Source organism: Mytilus galloprovincialis, chromosome 2 (genome assembly GCF_965363235.1).
Source record: "Mytilus galloprovincialis chromosome 2, xbMytGall1.hap1.1, whole genome shotgun sequence".
Lineage (NCBI taxonomy): Eukaryota > Metazoa > Mollusca > Bivalvia > Mytilida > Mytilidae > Mytilus > Mytilus galloprovincialis.
In genome coordinates this window covers 112,899,039-112,921,093 of record NC_134839.1, presented here as the reverse complement: position 1 = coordinate 112,921,093, position 22,055 = coordinate 112,899,039, and the positions used below count along the sequence as shown (strand labels likewise).

Below are 22,055 nucleotides of genomic sequence, written 5' to 3'. Positions count from 1 at the left end.
TCTAGAAGAGAAAAATAACAAGAAAAGACTGGGGAAATCAACGTTCGTGGAAAATGCTATTGCAAACATATTGTATTGAATCAAATTATCTTACGGCATTGATATTGTACAACAGCCAGCGTAGATTTGATTAACATCATATTGATACAATACATTACTAATTGTAGTCCCTGCAGTGCTCATTTTAAAAACGAATGACAACGCTGTATTATTTGTAGTAGCCCACTTAGACAATGAATGCTGCACCAATAAAATGTTTGATCACAATTAACATCAAAAGTCATATAGACGTGAAGAAATTAACTACCTTCTTTCTCTAAGTTATAAATGCTAATTTGGGAGGAGAAATTAAAAATAAATACCTAAAATAGAACTGAACTATGAAATAGCTGTATAGTTGATACTAGTAGAACAAAATTATCAGTAAAACAAAACAATAATTAACAATATCGAATGAAAAAGGAATGAACGCATTTACGGTAGCCAGTTTAAACTGCTTTAACATCTAATAATGATCGGGTTTTCTATACATTAGTCAGGATCGAACCTGTTGTCCAGTGGTCGTTGTTTGTTGATGTAGTTCAAAAGTTGTACTCCTTTTCTCGATTTTTTTTCTATAGATTAGACCGTTGGTTTTCCTGTTTATGTTTTTTCTACTATTCGTGTTGGCGCCCTTTATAGCTTGCTAATCGGTGTGAAAAGTAAAATTACAAAAATACTGAAATGCGAGGAAAACTCAAAACGGAAAGCCCCTTATCAAATGGCAAAATCAAATGATAAAACACATCAAACGAATGGACAACTGTCATATTCCTTACTTGGTACAGGCATTTTCAAATGTAGAAAATGGTGGATTGAACCTGGTTTTATAGCCATGGCTCCGTGTAGAAGGCCTTACTTTGGCCTCTTATTGTTACCTTTTACACATTTAGACTTTTAAAGAGTGTTGTCTCATTGGCACTCATACCAAATCTTCTTATCTCTATTGCTATCGTAAAACATCAGCCTCTATATCAACCTGTATGTCGCTGCTAAGTTTTGCTCACTTCTCAAATCTGTGATGCGCAAATTACGAAGTCACTGAGCAGAGTGATATATAGGCGAAGAGAAGGACGATACAAAGAATGACTTCCTATTCAGTGATATTGGCAACTGTTCTCCAGATTAGAATTTAGACAGCATTCCTATGCCCAGGAATAAAACGTGACCACACTTTAAATACAGGGAGAAACACATAGGCAGCATATAGTCTTATTCCAAACTATAGATAATTGAATAAGTCATACTCACAAAATTAAATGAATATACTAACCCATTGGGCAAAATAAACAAAAAGATTTAAAGAAAAACTCTGAAAACTCCTTAGCTTTATAAATAAACTGATTATGTTGAAAATTTACACTGTTTTTGTTGATAGAATCATATTTCGTAATAGACATTTTTTTGTATTTTTACGATTACACTGAAGAACATTTAATATGGCTAATACCTGCAAACAAATGGTATAAACAAACGGGCCGAAACAAACATGATGTATAAACTAGTTACAACATTATGTCTTATAGTGAAAGTATACAATAATAAAAATATCATTCTTTTTTTAGTGTAATATGTCTTTTGAAAGTTTTACCTACGATTATGTGAGTTAACTCATAACTATAGATCAGACATTTCCAATGTTTATGTGCATGTATTTGACATAGCATTTTATAATTCTGTGAAAAATAATAATTGGTTTGGTCTTGTCAACAGCTTTTTTAAAAAGCAGTAACGTTTAGATAATTGACTTTCAAGTTAATGTCTTGCAATCACGAAACATAGTTTTCGCATTAACGAGATACTCCACTGAGTTAAAATTATGATTATAATGCAGTTTTTTTGCATGGTTACCACATTTGAAAAAAATACCAAAAGTGGTTTAAAACAAGTTTTGGATGAGAACAAAGAACCGACTTTACAAAATAAATGTAAAAAAAATAGAAACAAGAAAACCAATGATTTAATGTACAAAACACCAAACGAAAACCAAATAAGAGATACAGTATATTTTATAACTAATGAAGGGCCCACAAGGGGCATATAGAAAATACATGTATAAGGAAAAAGAATATTTAATAACACATATACATAGAAACTAAATACACAGTTACAAATATGATATATATACAGCAACAATTACAGGCTCCTGATTTTACGAATTTTGTTTATCAAAAGTCTGTGATGACAAAACAATTGTTTCAAATCCCTAGCTGTGATCTGTCATCTCTTTCTTATTGAGTGCTTGAGAAATAATCAGATATTTGATCTTCAACAACAGCTGAGTAAAACTTCGTTAAAACATCCGTAGAAAAATCTACAATATCCGTTTATTGATTTCTGCCTACGAACAATTAGTAATACACGTAAAGTTTTTCTGATAATGAGACGAGGTCATGCAGAAAACAGTCTGGTGTATTGTTTTAAAATATTATGACATAATATGTCGCCGATGAATCAAACTGTCCTGTAGTACTTCGTCAGTGAGATCAACACAGCTTACAGTTACAGGGGCTGATATATTTATTTTGTCTTTAACGCAAAATGAGACAAATAAGTTTCTGCTCCAAAAAAAAAAAATAAAATAAAAAAAAAATAAAGATTTTGAAAAGAATAATTATTTATAAAAGGCCAAATAAAAATTAATTAGTAGATTTTCATCCAAATTTTTGAAAAAAATGGGGCGGGTGCAATTTTCAATTATTTTACATGCCCAACTTTTATTTTTGTTGCAAAAAGTGTAACTTGAAACAACAATATATCATATAAAGAGAAATAAAGATAAAGTAAGTATTTCATGTATAATGGTCACGATTTTAAAACTCAGAACTGTCAAGTAAATTTTAGACACAATTTAAAATGTTCAGAATATGTCAAGCCATACTTATAAAAAATAAGAATGTCAAGAATATGTCGAGAAATTTCAAGACAGTATTCAAATATCAAGAATTTGTCAAGAAATTTTAAGACAATATTCAGAATGTCGAGAATATGTCGAGTAAATTTAATACAAATTTAATATAAATGAGAATTTGTCAAGAAAAATTAAGACACAAGTCATACTTTTGGAGAATGTCGAGTAAAAGTTCATGCAAATTAAGACAAAAACTGGTCTTTTCAGACTTTTAGACTTTTGTAGTGGTGGGAGGATTTTATTTTTTACATTTTATTTTATATGAAACCCTCGTCACGAGTTAATCATACCGCGGGATATATGCTAGTGGAAAACAAGCTTGTATAATGTATATACATGCTGTATACGGAATCCTACACTATTTTTTAAACCTTTGAGAGTTTAAAAAATAGTGTATGATATTTATATTTTACTAATGATATAATGGTTCATGTAACCAGTGTATTTGTTTTTCTAAGACTTAATCGTACATTTTGATTTTTTCCCAGTTACTAGAACTAATTGCATATTGTTAAAAGGATTCTTATAATTTCTGATATTAGTTGAATTTGAATGGCATCGCTTTGGAAAGACCTAATTGAATATTATATTAGTAATAATTGATTTAAATAGATCTCATGGTAAAATTGAGGATGGAAATGATACTGTATTATTCATTACGTTTAATACCCTGGGATAACTAGCTTTGGAATTATTATTGTAATATTATTGTTTAACACATTTTTTCATAGGCACGTTGAACAAATATGGAGGACATTGACATCACTGTATGTATAATGGTGAATTCAACTCTTTTTTTTGGCAAAATTGAGCATCGCTACTTGTAATGCCATTGATATTTGTAATGTCATCGATACATGTAATGCCATCGATACTTGTAATGCCATCAATCTTTGTAATGCCATCGATACTTGTAATGCCATCAATCTTTGTAATGCCATCAATACTTGTAATGTCATATCGATACTTGTAATGTCATCGATACTAAAACGTTGATCCTGCATCCCTTGTATTTACTAGGCTCTTCCTAGTTTGTTCTTCTATTGAAATAATAGCTGACCTTATATGATTTAATACAATCTTACACTGTGTCCTTTTCTTTTTAATTAATTTACTTACTAGAAGCAAAGCTTAAAAGAATCAATATATACCCACATGTGTAGCATTTCACATTATAAACTTTATTATTCTAATTCAAGCATATATTTCTTTTAAATAGTGTTAACTCTTCAATTCTTACCGGAGGGTTAGCTTACAAGAACCAATCGTTGCCGGCTATTTCTCTTTAATTTCAATTCAGTCATATATATTTTTTAAATAAAGTTTAAAAAAATGAATACATGCATATGCAATGAAATTGTCCAAACGATTTTGAACGTCTAGTTTAATTTACTTGTTAGGGGATAGACCTTAAAGGTAAGATAGATGATGATATTATAGCCAATCAAACTAAAAAAAGTACAGTACACTTTCTGGATAGCAGAAGTACATTTAAGTTTTAGAAATAGTTATCTGAATTGCATTCGGAAGTACGAACCATGTTTCTCGTTGAAGAATGGTTAGTGCAAGCCTTTTGTGTATTTGTAAAAGAAACATAAACGTGTAGGATTATAATTACAAGAAATAAAAATAAACGTGTAGGATAGGTGTATCTGTTATCTGCACTTTTAGAAACATTTGAACAACAGATACAGGGCAAAATGTCTGACAACTCAATATGTGACTTTGTTTCATAGTATAATTATCCATCCAACAGTCCAGCTGCTCTTCACAACTTACCTACCGTTAGCATTGTTCTTGATTAAACATTGCATATTTAAGTAAATAGATATGAAAGCATACAATTACCATTTAATCATAGATATCGAAGCATGTAATAACAGCTTAATCTTATATATCAGATCATGCAATAGTTCCTCAATCTTTGATATCAACACAAGAGATCGCTGCCCAAACTTAGATATCAACAAAACCAGTCACTACTTAATCTAAGATATCGGCATGTAATTCAGTAATTCTGTAATTCAGTGGTTGTCGTTTGTTTATGTGTTACATATTTGTTTTTCGTTCATTTTTTTATATGAATAAGGCCGTTAGTTTTCTCGTTTGAATTGTTTTACATTGTCATTTCGGGGCCTTTTATAGCTGACTATGCGGCATGGGCTTTGTTCATTGTTGAAGGCCGTACGGTTACCTATAGTTGTTAATTTCTGTGTCATTTTGGTCTCTTATGGAGAGTTGTCTCATTGGCAATCATACCACATCTTCTTTTTTATATGTACAATAACTTTTTAATCTAAGATATCGGCATGTACAATAACTACTTAATCTAAGATATCGCCATGTACCATAACTACTTAATCTACGATATCGGCATGTACAATAACTACTTAATCTAAGATATCGACAAGTACAATAGATATCGGCATGTACAATAACTACTTAATCTAAGATATCGGCATGTACAATAACTACTTAATCTAAGATATCGGCATGTACAATAACTACTTAATCTAAGATATCGGCATGTACAATAACTACTTAATCTAAGATATCGGCATGTACAATAACTACTTAATCTAAGATATCGGCATGTACAATAACTACTTAATTGTTATAGACACAGTCGATGATCTCGGATGAATTATACGTTAATAATGTCAATTTCTTGTTATAGACACAGTCCACGTTTTCGGAAACCAGTAGTATTGGGGATACAAAGCAACTGGTTACAGATGAAGGTGACAAAAATGGCCAAGAACAAAGCAGTATGCCGATGACAAGTATCAACATGATCAATTCAATTGTTGGATCAGGCGTTATAGGTATGTACAGACAACAATGTTTTAATATGCAAAATTACCGAGCCTCAAGAATGCTCAAAACGGAAAGGCCTTTGTCAAATAGCAAAATCAAAGGCTCAAACACACCAAACGAATGAAAAACAACTACATGTATCATATTTCTGAAGTTGTACAGTATTTCTTTATGTAGAGCATTGTCGATTGAACCTGATTTTATATTTAGCTAAACCTCAAGAAATTATTTGACTTGCGTTAAAAGAAAATCAATTAGCACTGCGAACCTGTTCAAAGACAACAAAAGTTTTGCTCTACCTAGCTAATGCAAGCTCCTAATCTCTTATTCTGATCGACCCACATTGAAGGACAAGTACTTTAAACATCCTTGGCTGTCAAATATTGGGCTTTTGGGTGTTCCTGATGACAGTAAATCAAGAATAATATTGAATCATTTTACACCATGCACAACGAATTTTTAACGATTGTATTTGAAACATTTTATACACCGAAATATAACATATCACTTGCTATTTATATAAAAAATAACCAAGCAAGGGTGCAACCTAAATAACGGCAAAAGTAAATTGTACCTTTGTTCAATAGTCATAAATCGATTAAGCGAAAACAATGTCGGGTTTCAAAAACCGAGGGAAACACATTAACTATAGGAAGTAAAAACTGAAATAACAAAAACATTGAACTGCAAGAATAACAAACGCCCACATACGTCATCCCAACGACCTGCATAGAAACAAAAACTATGATTCAGCATGATGTTTGTCGTTATTTAACAATTACTATTTGATGTATTAATTAAGTTGGTACATTGCGACGGTCCTTTGATAATGCATTCGATCTTTACCTTCAAAGTATTAGTTGTTATTTCAGATCGGTGGAATATTTCTAGATTTGTTTCATACATACAATAATTAAGGAGTTCCTTGTTATTCTAACTTAACATATAATAATACTACAAAGAAGACCCGACAATGACTTCAAAATAAGCCTCGGAATACATTTAGACGATTAAGATTTTATAGTGTCGTGTTTCTTGTATTTCATTTGCTTTTTACATCATATGCAATTTATTGAGTCAGTAAGTTGGTTGATAAATCTACTTTACCGTTTCCGTATTTCCTGTAGCGTAAGATGCCGGAAATCGAATGGGTCTGACTTCTTAGATAAAGACGAGTTACAGCGGGATTATCTACAGCATTGCTATCAATCAAAGTCGTAAATAAAAGCCTTTTATTTATGTTTGTTATGGGTCAGTTTGTCTGAAATTGTTAATAATTATCAAATCCTTTATTTGAATCACCCGGGTTCAGAAATAATATTAGATATTTCATAGCTGATATCTGTGACATTAAAATGACAGTTTAAAGTCATGTATATACATATCTAACATCTCACATACTGATAGCAAAAAAAAACAAAGAGAAAACAATAATGATAAATGTTTACAAACCTGAATATTCTTGTCAAAAGTTTTTACCAGACAATGAAAAATTTAAAGATCAAGTAATTGAATAAATTATTTAAAGTAGAAATATTGCAAGATTCTATAAAGTCAAAATAGCCTATCTAAATAGTATAGTTTTTGCAAAAATGTAGTCCTTTTAATGCGGTATTTACTCAGAGGCGGATTTAGGAGGGGGGGGGGCATGCGGCCCGCCCCCCTTTTTGGGAAAAAAATTGGTTGCTTATATAGGGAATCACTGAAGCGTGACTGGAGCGGGCCCCCTCTTAGGTCAGTCAGTGGGCCCCACTTATGAAAATTTCTGGATCCACCACTGTTACTCGCTGTGAAGACACATTGATGGTCTTCGGCTGTATTCTGCTCTTTTGTTGGGTTAATTGTTGTCTCTTTGACACATCAGGGGCGGATGCAGGAATTTTCGAAAGGGGGGGTGCTAACCCAGGGCACCCAGGGCAAAGGGGGGTGCAAAACATATGTCCCGATACAAATGCATTGATCGGCAAAAATAAAGGGGGGGTGCGCACCCCCGGAACCCCCCCCCCCCCCCCCTGGATCCGCCACTGCACATTCTCCATTTCCAGTCTCAATTTGATTAATAACGGGATATTGTTTACATTTACAGATAGACTACTCCACAATGTCACATGTTCAAGAATTCATAGTCAAATTGTATCTCTATACAACTACTGGCTTTTGATTAAGTCGAACGTTGTAGCGTAAAATACTATATTATCTCCTTGGTGAAATAAATAGCATCGCGTTCAGATTACGTCATTTAATTGTTAACTGTAATTTACACAAAGGTTCAAATCTATCATATTACACATGAAGATAAATACAAATTAAAACTAAGAGAAATGTCAATCTGACCTTTTCATACCAATGTAAAAGTATTTAAAAAATCATCAAGATAAAATGCAAATAAAAACTGAGGGAATCACATAACACACTACTTAATGTCAATCTGATCTTTCCATATAAAGGTTACACTGCTTAAGGTTTATGCTCTTATATTATATTAGATTATGGATTGTGTGCCCGAGCGAGAACTTCTCTATCTTTGACACATTCCCCATTTCCTTTCTCAATTTTATTTTTTACACAGTTTGTTTCTAGTGCCGTGTGGAGACAGTAGAGTGCCTCCCCGTGCTTAAGGTTTATGCTCTTATATTATACTAGATTATGGAGTGTGTGTCCGAGCGAGAACTTCTCTATCTTTGACACAATCCCCATTTCCTTTCTCAATTTTATTTTTTTACAGAGTTTCTCTTTAGTGCCGTGTGGAGACAGTAGAGTGCCTCCCCGTGCTTAAGGTTTATGCTCTTATATTATACTAGATTATGGAGTGTGTGTCCGAGCGAGAACTTCACTATCTTTGGCACATTCCCCATTTCCTTTCTCAATTTTATTTTTTACAGAGTTTGTCTTTTGTGCCGTGTGGAGACAGTAGAGCGCCTCCCCGTGCTTAAGGTTTTTTTGCTTATCCTCTTCGCTCCGGTCTGAGCATAAGGTCAACACAAGTCCTCGCCACTCTGGTCGGTTCTTTGCCATTGTTTCTGCCTCTCCCCATGTCATCTTTAGGTCTTTTAATTCATTCTCTATTGTCCTCTACCATGTTGTTTTGGGGCGTCCTCTTGGTCTCTTTCCCTGTGGTGTCCATCTAAGGGCTGTTTTCGTTATGCTTGAGTTTTCCTTTCTCAAAACATGTCCAAGCCACCGGAAGCGCTTCTGTGTTATCTCGTCGATTATACAGGATGACTCTGTCATTTTTAGTAGGTTGGTGTTCGAGATGGTATTAGGCCAAAATATTCTGCAAATTTGTCGGAGGCATCTGTGATGAAATGAAGAAAGTGCGCTCATATCTGCTTTCGTAACTCTCTAACATTCACTTCCATACAAAAGAACAGGTTTTACGTTGCTGTTGTAGAATTTGATTTTTGTTTTTTCTGCTGTATTGTTTTGATCTCCAGATGTTCCTTAGTTTTTGAAATGGTGTTCTTGGTTTTGCCAATCTGTTTTTGATGTCCTTCTGTGTAGAATCTTTAGTGCTGATAACTTTGCCCAAATAAATAAATTTATCAACTTTTTGAATTTCATTTCCATTAACCTCTAGTTTTCTTTGAGATGAGGTGTTTAATCTCATTTCCTTTGTTTTCTGTGTGTTGAGTTGGAGTCCGGTTTGGCTTGCGAAATGGCTGAGTCTGTTGGTCTTTTCTTGCATATGATCATGCCGAGATGATAATAAGGCAATATCATCTGCAAAATCCAGGTCTTCTAGTGTTGTAAACATAGACCATGTTATTCCTCTTTTCTCATCAATTGTGGTTTTCTCATTACCCAATCAATTGCAACTAGGAATAAGATAGGAGAGATGATGCATCTTTGTCTTTCCCCGGACTCGACTGCAAACCATTCTGTCTCTTTGTTGTCTAATAAGACAGAACAATCAAATTTTGTGTATAAGCTTTTAATGAGGGTCACTATCTTGTCTGGTACTCCGTATGATCTTAAAAAATTCCAGAGTGTATCTCTATGGACGCTGTCGGAGGCCTTCTTGAAGTCAATAAAGTTGACAAAGAGTGGTGTTTTCCATTCTATTGACTGTTCTACAATGTTTTTCATTGTAAAGATTTGATCTATGCATCCTTTGCCTTTTCTAAATCCTGCTTGTTCTTGTCTTAGGAGGCTATCTAGTTCTTTATCTATCCTATTGAGGAGTATACGACAGAAAACCTTACTAGGAATTGATAGTAGGGTGATGCCTCTCCAGTTGTCGCAATTTCCTAGATCACCTTTTTTGGGAAGCTTCACTATAAGACCTTTTGCCCAGTCTTTTGGGATGATGTCTTTCTCCCAGATAGTATTAAATAGACTGTGCATAGCATCTGTTGCAGTTACTAAGTCAGCCTTTAAAATTAAAAGTTCAGCTTGAATCCTATCTATGCCTTCAGCTTTACCGGTCTTCATGGATTTAATGGCTATTGTTATTTCTTCTTTAGATGGGGGGGGGGGGGGTTGATATTAATATCAAGTTAACATTGTTGTTGCATGCCTTCAAAAGAGGGACGAAAGATACCAAGGGGACAGTCAATCTCATAAATCTAAAACAAACTGACAACGCCATGGCTAAAAATGAAAAAAGACGAACAAACAACAGCACACATGACACAACATAGAAAACTATGAATAAACAACACGAACCCCCCAAAAAATTAGGGGTGATCTCAGGTGCTCCGGAAGGGTAAGCAGATCCTGCTCCACATGTGGCACCCGTCGTGTTGCTTATGTGATAACAAATATGGTAAATAGTCTAATTCGGTAGGTCACATTCATGAAAGGGAAGGGGATAGTAGTTACGACGTAAGGAACATATCCGATATCATTTGTGAAACGGTTATTCCATAACGGTAAACCAACTCGTGATGGCGTCCGTAAAATTTACGAAGGGATGATTTCAACTTTACCATTTGGAACTCTTGATTTAATAGCTTCCTTGTGAGCAGCAACCCTCTATCAAGAAAATCATGATAGGAAATGCAAGCACGGAAATATCGTATCAATTGGGAGATATATACCCCGTATGCAGGTGCTGCTGGAATGTTGCTACTTAAAAATGGAAAGTTAACAATTGGAAAGCTGAAATCATCTCTTTCGTCGTAAAGTTTTGTTTTCAACCGACCCTCATTGTCAATTTACATGTAAGTCAAGATATGAGGCCGACTTAACTGTATCTGTGGTATCCTTTATCTCTAGTTCGATGGGATAGATGCGTTACACATAGTCACCAAATTTTGAATTATTTAGTGAAAGAACATCATCTATATAACGGAAAGTAGAGTTAAAGGATATTGCTAACTTCTTATCTTTCTTCCTAAGAAGTTCCTGCATGAAGTCAGCCTCATAATAATAAAGAAACAAGTCGGCAAGTAGAGGGACACAGTTGGTTCCCATTGGAATGCCGACAGTCTGTTGAAAAACACGTCCTCCGAAAGTAACAAATATGTTGTCGATCAAGAATTCAAGCATCTTCATAATATCAGTTTCAGAGAATTTTTTGTTTGAATCAGATTGGTCCTTTACAAAGTAGGATTTATCCCTCCCTAAGACAAGATACTTGTATCTACGTTGGCCATTCTTTTTTATAAAGCAAAGCAATACCAACTCTTTCAATTTGTCTCTTAGTTTGGAATGTGGAATACTAGTGTAAAGAGTAGAAAAGTCAAATGTTTTAATACTGTTACAAGATGAAAGAGAGTTAGATTGTATGTACTGTGAAAGATCTTTGGAATTTTTAAGTATCCACATCTGATTCACGCCCCCTCTAGAACAGGCAGTTTCACAATAACTTTGAAGTCCGTCTTTGATTGCTGATAAAATGGATGTTAATAATTTAGAAAGAGGTTTCGTGGAGCACTTGGAAGACCCAGCAATATACCGTTGTTTGTAAGGACACTTATGTAGTTTAGGTATCCAATACAGTATGAAAGATCCAGTTCTTCATCTTTGGTTGAAATTCCAAAGGAACACAGAACAGACCTATGATTATCCAGCATTTCCTCTTTGGTAAGTGTCGTGAGGGTATATGTTGAGTTTCCAAGTGAATTGTCAATACCTAATTCGTTTATCAAGCAGTTAATGTAATGAGTTTTACACACAAAAACGATGTTGTTTGGGGCTTTATCTGCGGGGACAACAACATATTTGTCATGGAGGTAGGATAGGTGTTTTGCAACATTTGGGTCAAAATGTACTGTTGGTTCTGGTCTGTTCAGGACATTTTTGAAATGTTCTACCCATCGTTTGTACTTTTCATCATGAGTTGTTAACAATTTACCATTTTTGTTTTTAACTGGTGGTACTTGACTGGCTTTTCCACTAAGTTCCTTGGTTATTTTATATACCGAATTTAAATCACTTTTTTTTGCTGCCTTTTCTGCTTCTTCGGCACGTGTCTCAATGAAATTTCTTTTATCCTTTCTTGCTGATCTTTTCACCTCTTTATCCTTTTGGTTGTAATCTTTCTGCAGCTGTTCTTTTAGTCTAAGTGACTTGGTATTAAGGACTTTTTCTTTAAGCTTTCGACTTTCATCAATTATTGTCCAGGTGTCTTGTGTTAGCCATTGTTTATCATTCTTTCTACGAAATCCAATTGTTTTTTCAGCGGTCTCTTGGTAGACTTGTTTGATGTTATCCCACTTATTTTCTAGATCAATTTCTTCCATCTGACTGAGATCTTCTAATGCTTTAAACCTGTTCTTAAGTTCAATGCAAAATTTCTTTTTAACTTCTGCATCATAAAGTTGTTTTGTATCTATGATTTTTCTATTTGTTCTTTTCATACTTTCAGCCTTCTTCAATTTGAGTCGTATTTTTGCTATTATTAGATGATGGTCACTATTTACATCAGCTCCCCTATATGATCTTGTATCAAGAAGTGATCTTCTCCATTTGCCGTTTATTATAACATGGTCTATCTGATTTTTGTCCGTTGTTTGGTGAGTTCCATGTTATTTTGTGTATGTCTTTGTGTTTGAACAAGGTACCTCCAATAACAAGCCCATTTGTTGAGCAAAAGTCAGCTAGTCTTTCTCCATTTTCATTCATGATTCCAAGACTTCTCTGCCCAATGATCGTTCATGTTGGCTGTTATCATTAGCAACCTTGGCATTATGATCACCAATTATCAGAAGGACATCATGTTGAGGTGTTTTGACTATCTGTGTTTGTAAAGCTTCATAATAAGCGTCTTTCACTTCATCTTGTGCATCATTTGTGGGTGAGTAACATTGGATTATCGTGGTCTTTGCATAGGTGAAATTGAAGCGAGCTTTTATGAGTCTTTCATTTATTGGCTCCCATTCTATTAAGCTTTGAGCACTTTCTTTGTTCATGATAAGCCCAACTCCTTCTTTATATTGGTCTTCAGCTCTTCCAGAGAAGATGATGGTGTGGTTGCTTGAGACAGTTTTCCAAGATCCTGTCCATCTACACTCACTTATTCCCATGATGGCTATGTTGTAACTGTCCATCTCTTTAATGACTTGCGCCGTTTTTGATACCTGGTACATTGTTCTTACATTCCAGGTATCAACCTTTATGATTTTCTTTGGATCCATGAGGTTACGATTTCTGCTTAAGGCCTCCCTTTGCAGGCTTTCTCTTTGAGCATCCATATCGTTACTTGTATTTAAGTAACTCGTCTTCTCAATGTTTCCAGCTGTAATTTGATTTCTTGCGTTGATTTCTGTAATAATAGTCTTTTTACAAGATGAGATTATTAGCCTCATGCTTAACCCCCACCTAGGAGGACCAGGGGTTTTTCATCTAGGTTCCCGTCCTATAGATCAGTTGCCTACCATGGCTATCGAGTTGTGATCTACCCGGTTTAGTTAGAGTTTACTCTCATAGATGAGTTACCAACCAAGGTTAACGACCCTCATCTGGTCGACTATTTACCCATAGCTGGGGCAAAGTTGATGAGTGCTAGGGCATGTCCACACGCCGGTGGGCCTACACACTGCATCTCTGGTGTCCTTGCTACTCCGAGATCCTCTACAATTATGCCTAGGGTACTAGACCCTAGTTACCGTGTGCTGTCGCGTGGAGTCATTGCAGAAGTCTTGAATATTGCAGATGCTATATACTGGCAGAAAGACTTACTCACTCGGCTTTCTTTTTCACCTGCAAGCAGGCTAGCCAGCGGTGATAAAAAGCCTATGGCTCTACCACACTAGACGCATGCACAATCCTGTGGTACACGCTTAAGGTTTATGCTCTTATATTATACTAGATTATGGAGTGTCTGTCCGAGCGATAACTTCTCTATCTTTGACACATTCCCCATTTCCTTTCTCAGTTTTATCTTTTACAAAGTTTGTCTTTAGTGCCGTGTGGAGACAGTAGAGTGCCTCCCCGTGCTTAAGGTTTATGCTCTTATATTATACTAGATTATTGAGTGTGTGTCCGAGCGAGAACTTCTCTATCTTTGACACATTCCCCATTTCCTTTCTCAATTTTATTACAGTATTTAAAAAGTAAAATAATAAAAATACCGAACTCCAAGTAAAATCAAAATTGGAAAGTCTCCCAACAAACAGCAAAACCAAAGCTCAAACTCATCTAATGAATGGAAAACAACTGCCATACCCATGACTCGGCATTTCAAAATTCTCTGTATATTATAACTGGTAGGGTCTTTTAAACTTGTTCAGGAAAGTCTTTGTATAATCGACTGTAAAGATGATATCCAATGGTCAATACGAGACACAGTATTCATTAGTTCTACTCATCTGAGTTTGAATCTTTGTATCGGAGCGTAGTGAATTGCATGGCCACCAGGAATATTACACCCTACTAGTCTTTCTCAAAAACAAATCTCTTGATATATACATCAGAAACAGACTGTACATCGTAACATGTCTTTCTCACTCGGTAGTATTTATTAGCTACATCAATTACCCGATGAAAAGAAAATTATTTAAAGACAATTATCTTAATTTCCTGGATGTGGTCTATTGATGTGCATAAAATGATAAAAGATCAGAAAATTGATCAACCAACACCAGTTACAAATAGATGAAATATTAGGTTTGACGACTTAGTTAAAACAGCCGGAGAAGAGTCTACAATATCCGTTTATTGATTTTTGCCTACAAACAATTAGTAATACAAGTAAAATATTTCTGATAATGGGACGAGGTCACGCAGAACAGGTCTGGTGGATTGTTTTAAATCATTTCACCAATCGATACAATGACATAATATGTCTGTGATGGATCAAACTGTTCATCTAAAAAGAGCATTACAATATTCATCAACGAAATGATCAAATAGACCACATTCAATAAATTCATTTGAGACGTGTTCGTCTCCACTGACTGATAATAAAATTTATTGTCATGAACGTTTTAGAAAAATGTTAGTACTGTAAAATTTGGGTCCAATTTTATTGGAAAAGAAAATGTGCTCCTCGAAAAATTGCAATCACGAAATATAACTAAAGCTTTCATTGACGACTTGTCTTTTTCAGAAAAAAATATTTTAAACCTTTTGATCATATTCATGTTCAATTTATTTTTAAATAGTGATTTATCGATAAAGACTACTAGATATTCATGTTGTTTTGGTGCCAAAGTTGGTTTTGGCAGGATATCAAATTGGTCTCTCACAGAGACAAATGTTTTTAAATAGAATGTTATATGGCGGTCACACGACGGGTGCCACCTGTGGAGCAGGATCTGCCTACTCTTCCGGAGCACCTGAGATCACCCCTAGTTTTTGGTGGGGTTTGTGTTGTTTATTCTTTGGTTTTCTATGTTGTATCATGTGTACTATTGTTTGTCTGTTTGTCTTTTTCATTTTTATACGCCCGTCAAAATTTTGACGACAGGACGTATTATGGTATACAAATGTACTGTGTTCGTCCGTCTGTCTGTCCATCTGTCCGTCTGTCTGTCCGACGTAAACATGTCGCACCGTAACTTGAGAACGACTTATCCAAATTTCATGAAACTTAATATAGTTGTTTCTTATAATGGTCAAATGATCTGTATACCTTTTGGTGAAAATAAGATTTAAACTTTTTGAGTTACGGCACTTTACACACTTCTTAGTTATATTAATCTTTATATCTGTATACTTTTTGGTGATGATTCAAAATTTCATTTTTGAGATATTGAGTATTTTGTAAAAAAGGGGGAGGGTTTTTGACTATTGATGGTTATTGCATAAAACTTCCACACAAGACGTAGGGCGTATCATGCGCTCATGGCGCAGCTGTTTATTAGCCATGGCGTTGTCAGTGTATTTTCGATTTATGAGTTTGACTGTCCCTTTGGTATCTTTCGTTCCTCTTTTACAGTTAGAAAAGGGTATATAACTCATTTCTACATCCACAACGTCGAAGCTTCAAAAAAACTTCAATAAATCTTGACATTTATAACAAAATGCAAGGAGCCAGTTCAACTAAGCTTTTATAATTGAAAATATACTTATTCACCGGCATATGTTTTATGATTATTACTGTTCGCAATACTATTATGATTCAAATTGTCCTCTATGTCTTGTCCTGTATTGATTGTACACACGTATATCTATATTATTATCAAGTGTCATGTCCTTGAAGGATATTGTGATGCAAACTTCATCAATGTATTGACAACACTATATGATTGATTGTTGAAATATAAACTCAAAATACACACATTTTTTTATATTTATCAGGTCTTATTTACCAAGAACCAATTACACAAACAATATGTCATCTGTGTTTTTTAAGAGTGTTTTTCGTTGTCGTCGGTTATTCTCATTTACGATAGACATTTTTAATTAAGAGGAAGAAATATTAGATACGACTGAATTCCCTGGATGCCGATATAAATTTACAAGTGATATCGAAAAACAAGTGAAATAAATGGATAACTACTGTCATATTCAGATTAATATCAGACACTGTCAAATAAAGTAGTCTCCATTAGTAATTTCAATATAATATAGTATCTAATTCCATTGATCGTGTGACTATTGGATTATTTCAGCCTTGAATGTTTGATTCAATGTGGGACATACAATGGTGTGTACAAAAATAGCATGAAAGCAACTATAACAACTATGTGCGCAGGATTGTTTTGTTTATACACAGTTTTGATTTAGAAGAAAAACCGACGCGGAACATACACATAATTACACCAAATAACATACACAGTTCCATTTTAATATTTTGTCATGGTTAGATATAAACCCATCAACGATACCAGGATTGACGTTTTGTAATTGAACCAGAATACATAAAATATCACCCTTACAAATCAATCCCGTTTTTATCGATACGTTTGTGTTCGTGTGTGACGCACATATTATACTTTTATTGTTGTGTTCTCTGACTGTCATAAACTTTTTTCTTAAACTGTCCTGCACTAAGTCAGGACGATGGCAATTGTTATCCAAAAGTTCGTTTCGTTGCATGTTTTCGATTGTTTTTGTTGCAGTTCACTGTGTCTGCTGTTTCGTTTTGTTCCTCTTATAGTTGATGTGTTTCCCTAGGTTTTGGTTTGTGTCCCGGATTTGTTTTTCGCGTTATCAATTTATAAATACTGAGCAGCGATATACTATTACTCCTGTATTTATAAAAGAAAAGGTAGAGCGTAGTGAACAACGTCCCAAAACACACAAAGAAAGTTGTCTGATGAAAGAAGGTGGATGGAATTCTTAAGATGATTAATATTGAAAATAAGCTAAATAAACGAAAATCTGTATAATTTGAAAATTATGTATTAAGTCCAATATTGTTGACAGTCGATAATGTTCTTGATGTTAAAAAACCACATTGATATGCTTAGGGGTTTAACTGGTTTTTAACCTTAATGCTCAAATGCACAAAAAAGTGAAATCACAAAAATACTGAACTCCGAGTCAAATTAAAAACGGAAAGTCCGTTATTCAATGCCTAAACCAAAAGCTCACACACATCAAACGGAAGGATAACAACTCTTATATTCCTGACTTGGTAAGGCATTTCATAAGAAGAAAATGGTGGATTAAACCTGGTTTTACAGCTAGCTAAACCTTTCATTTGTATAATAGTCGGATAAAATTCCATTATATTGACAACGATGTGTGAATAAAACAAACAGACATTATAAGTAAAAATGTCACAAATAGGGGTACAGCATTCAACGTTGTGTTATTATCTTAATCACTAAAAAACACAAACACTTTTTAAAGAATGTGTATAAATCAAGATTATATATCAACCTTTAACATTTGCAGTCCAGTGTTATTGTATGATGAATTCCAAATTTCCATTTAATATGGTGGGGAAAAAACTAACAAAATATGATACTCAGACAGACATCATATCATTGCACGACCAAGATGCAAATCCCCTGAATTGATTCTGTTTTATATTTTGCAGGAATACCATATGCACTGAAGCAGTCAGGTTTTTTATTTGGAACATTTTTGCTGATTTTAGTTGCTGTTATCACAGGTAAGATAAACATTTTGTGTCATGAAGATTTATTGAAACTTTTAGGGTGTTAAGCAGGTAAAATGAGGCAGATAAAAGTTGAAATCACAACTAAAATAACCACAGGTTTTGTGTTGGAAATAAATCTTTAGAGGTGATTTGCTGTTATAACAGCTAGAGTGGTAAGAACTGATTAAAACTAAAACTTCATACTTTACAGAACAAATGGTTGTATCCGACAAAACTAATGTCAAGAAAAATAAAACCTGTCTTAATCTGATAATATATGACTTTATTGGTAGGATAAGATCTATAGATCACATTAATATTGGCGTTTCCTTTTATGTTCTGCTGTAAATGTCTTTGAATAAGGCTGTTAGACATAAACCTTATGTTTCATTGTGAGACAAAACCCATTGGTGTTATTGATTAGCTGACTAACTGATTCTAGTCATGATATCTTCGCGGTCATGTCTTATTCTTTCAGTACAACTTAGTTGTTTGTTATTTTCGTATTGTTTCTATAACAATAGAACTAGAATTAGAAAAGTGACTTAGAAACAATTTAGCCTTACAAGAAATATGTTCTGTTTTATAATCCTGGTACCTTTGATAACTTTTAATCATAAAATATGTATCTCTGTTGGATTCTTTTGTCAACAGGATACGCCACTAAACAAATTTTCTAAACGTATTTTATCATGAAAATAAGAAGATGTGACACGAATAATACAATTATCCATCAAAGACTAAAATTACTTAGATGTAAGCAACTATAGATCACCATACTGGCTTAGACAATGAACAAAAGCTATAACATAAATAATGCTTACATAACAAATGTGAAATAATTCAAACGAGAAAACCAACTAAGATCAAAGACGATCTGATAAATATCGAAACCAACATGCATGTCAAATAAATGGTAATCTTCATTGGATAGAAGAATTCAAAAACACCATATATTTTAGGTAACGTTATAATTTATAACCATACTCCCAAATGGTGACATTGTACTTTAAAAGAACGAGAATCTACTTTTGTTAAATGTCCGATCAGGACCATGATCTCAGATGTTTTGAAATGTTTAAGTCTTTCTTTCACATCGCACACCTGTTAAAATCTGTCGAGAAGTCAAATACGTTGTCAATGCATCATACATTAACTGATTGGTAAATGAACTTTGTTTCAAAATGAATGATGGTGTGTATACATGATTGTTGACATAATGTTTTCTTTGCTTTTTCCAGATTACTCTATTCTATTGTTAGTGCAAGGTGGCAGATTATCTAACACAGATACCTACCAAGTGAGTATACTTTTATAACATACTTTAATCTTGCGCTGATGTATTAACAGAACAGCAGAAACTATGCCGAAATTTCAGTATGCATCACAAACAAACTTAAAATCAGTAAAAGGATTCGATCATAACAAATAGTGTCGTTTGTATTCAAGACTTCACAGAAAGACAACTAGTGAACAATCATGGCATTACCATGAATAAGCCAAGATATCTTCTAAATATATGTAGTATCCTTCTATGTATTGATTATCGAAATACAAAAACGACCCGCCCAATACAGTTTCATCTCGGCTTCATGTAAGTGTCCAACAACTAATATTTTTGTCCCTTAAACTAGTGCTCTGGCTAATTTTAGAATTAAAGAACCCATTTTTAGTTTTATAAGAAATCTTATGAATAAATGGAAATATTTTTTCAAGTGGTCAAATCAAATTTACTCTTTTATATTAATAACCAGCTGATGTTCATATCAAATGACACTTTTGACTTTTCGACTCTCTACACTAAACTATATAACCTTATTAGTGCAATGTTGATAGCTGTACCCATATTTTAGATATTTTTACCTATTATGTCTGTTTATTTTGTTCACACATCGTTGTTATTATAATGGAATTTGATGCCACTTTCGTACAAGTGAAAGGTTTAGCTAGCTATAAAACCTACTTCAATCCACCATTTTTTTTTACATAAGAAAATGTCTTTACCAAGTCCGGAATATACATTTGTTATCCATTCTTTTCATGTATTTGAGCTTTTGATTTTACTATATGATTAGGGACTATTCCTTCTCAACATGTGGCACCCATCGGTTTGTTCATTCTTTTGATTGCCCCACATTTTTTAATACATGAAATTTTATAACTTACTACAAGGTATAAATTGTGTTCATTGTTAAAAGCCATGTAGTGATCTAAAGTTGGTTTATATCCTATGCATTTGATCAATGCTGGATATTTGAGTCATTGCCTATCATGCCACAGCATCAGTCTTTTTGTTTATACCCAGAAGACTACAACTGTATCCCTGGTATAGAACAAGATTTGAAACTTCTGTTGCACAATCACTGCGCCAGTTCATGTCTTTATCACCTCGTACACGCGCAGGTGTTTTGTTAAATAACTTTGTTTTATCAATTGTCACTTGTCGTCTGATGGATACTAGACTACATGCCAGGAAATCGGGATCCTTATAAGTGTATTGAACATTTCAAACAAAAATTATCAAAGTACAAAAGAAAATTACGGATTAGACCATAAATAGGAGAGATAATGTAAGATGTTTGAAGGAATTTGAGTAACGGTTCCGTGTTATTATGCGATAACATGTACCTTTTTTTTTCTCTAATGACTATAATGCAATTGCTCCATCATGATTTTTCTATTTTTAAAGACTGGTAGTAAAAACGTGAAAGTGCGCATCAAGTTAACCTATTTTTCAGCAAATAGCAAATTTGTATTGATTGTTTCATTTTATTCCTTTAATTATCGTAAAACAAATCTGAACTCACGAATTATTAGGTTTTATCTTCAATACCATATAATGACATTAACTGTAATTGATTGAATGCATTAATCAGTATCATTGTATGAAGTGCAATGTTCTTTGATTTGCGTTGGAACTTCATAGAATTCACAGTGCAAACAAAATCGTATAATGACACGAATAACCTGATGTCAACAAGTTGACAGTTATGAGTTGGTTGACCGCTGGAATAATTGTTTCACAAATGACAACAGATGTGTTCCAAAAATCTACAAAAATTGTATGTCGTTACTCAGCCTTGTTTTTTTAAATGTTGTGTAATCTTTTTTATTTTTATGCCGTTATTAGCTTGTTTTGAAAAAAACCGAACAAATCAAGAACCTCATCAATAGCCGTATATGGTTTGTCTACCTGGAGAATTTAGACGTTAATGGCAGATGTTTTATCATCCAGAGGACATGGGTTCATCCCTGGTCTTCAGTATTCTATGCAGTGTTTTAAGAATTTGTTCGTCTTTTTCATATAAAACGTTTTCATTATAGGAACTATTTCTTAAACAATTTATGAGCAAAATCGAAAATAAAACACTGTTTATTTGCATATTAATCTTACTATTTAAAAAAGTTGAAACATGTTTTGGTCGTAGATGGAAAATAACGTAATTATTACAAATGGAAAACCGCTGAAGTCCAACATTATTATATTCACTGATATACTACTATTATTCATCTTTTATATCATAATCTCATACATTGATATTCTCTGCCATTTGAAAACACTTGCAATTACTACATTGTATCATTTTTCATTCCGGACTTATTTGTTGTCTGAGCTGTAAGCATCGTATCCTCTAGGGAAATATTGAGTGTATAATACCAACAGGATTCCAATCAATTTGTATATATCATCAATTTGCTTTTCCCGTTTTATTCACATTAGTGTCAGTTTCTTATCACATGGATATATAGATTACCCTCATACTTCGCCTTACATCTAGTGTCAAATGATTTAGTTAACATGGAGATATATATTACCCCTATACACCGTCTACATCTAGTGTCAAGTGA

General features: G+C 33.8%; 1 protein-coding gene across 5 annotated transcripts in view; it reads left to right on the top strand.

The window, feature by feature from the left end:
* Nucleotides 1-22,055, top strand: part of LOC143065428 (putative sodium-coupled neutral amino acid transporter 11) — a 52,549-nt gene that overhangs the window by 10,361 nt on the left and 20,133 nt on the right. For 4 of the 5 annotated variants that reach the window (XM_076238988.1, XM_076238987.1, XM_076238990.1 and 1 more), the window contains 3 exons: nucleotides 5,628-5,775; nucleotides 18,144-18,218; nucleotides 19,448-19,506. In XM_076238988.1, coding sequence (XP_076095103.1) covers nucleotides 5,628-5,775; nucleotides 18,144-18,218; nucleotides 19,448-19,506 — 282 coding nt within the window. Of the gene's footprint in view, nucleotides 1-3,681; nucleotides 3,718-5,627; nucleotides 5,776-18,143; nucleotides 18,219-19,447; nucleotides 19,507-22,055 lie in introns of all 5 variants that reach the window. The other variant, XM_076238991.1, reaches the window with a different exon arrangement.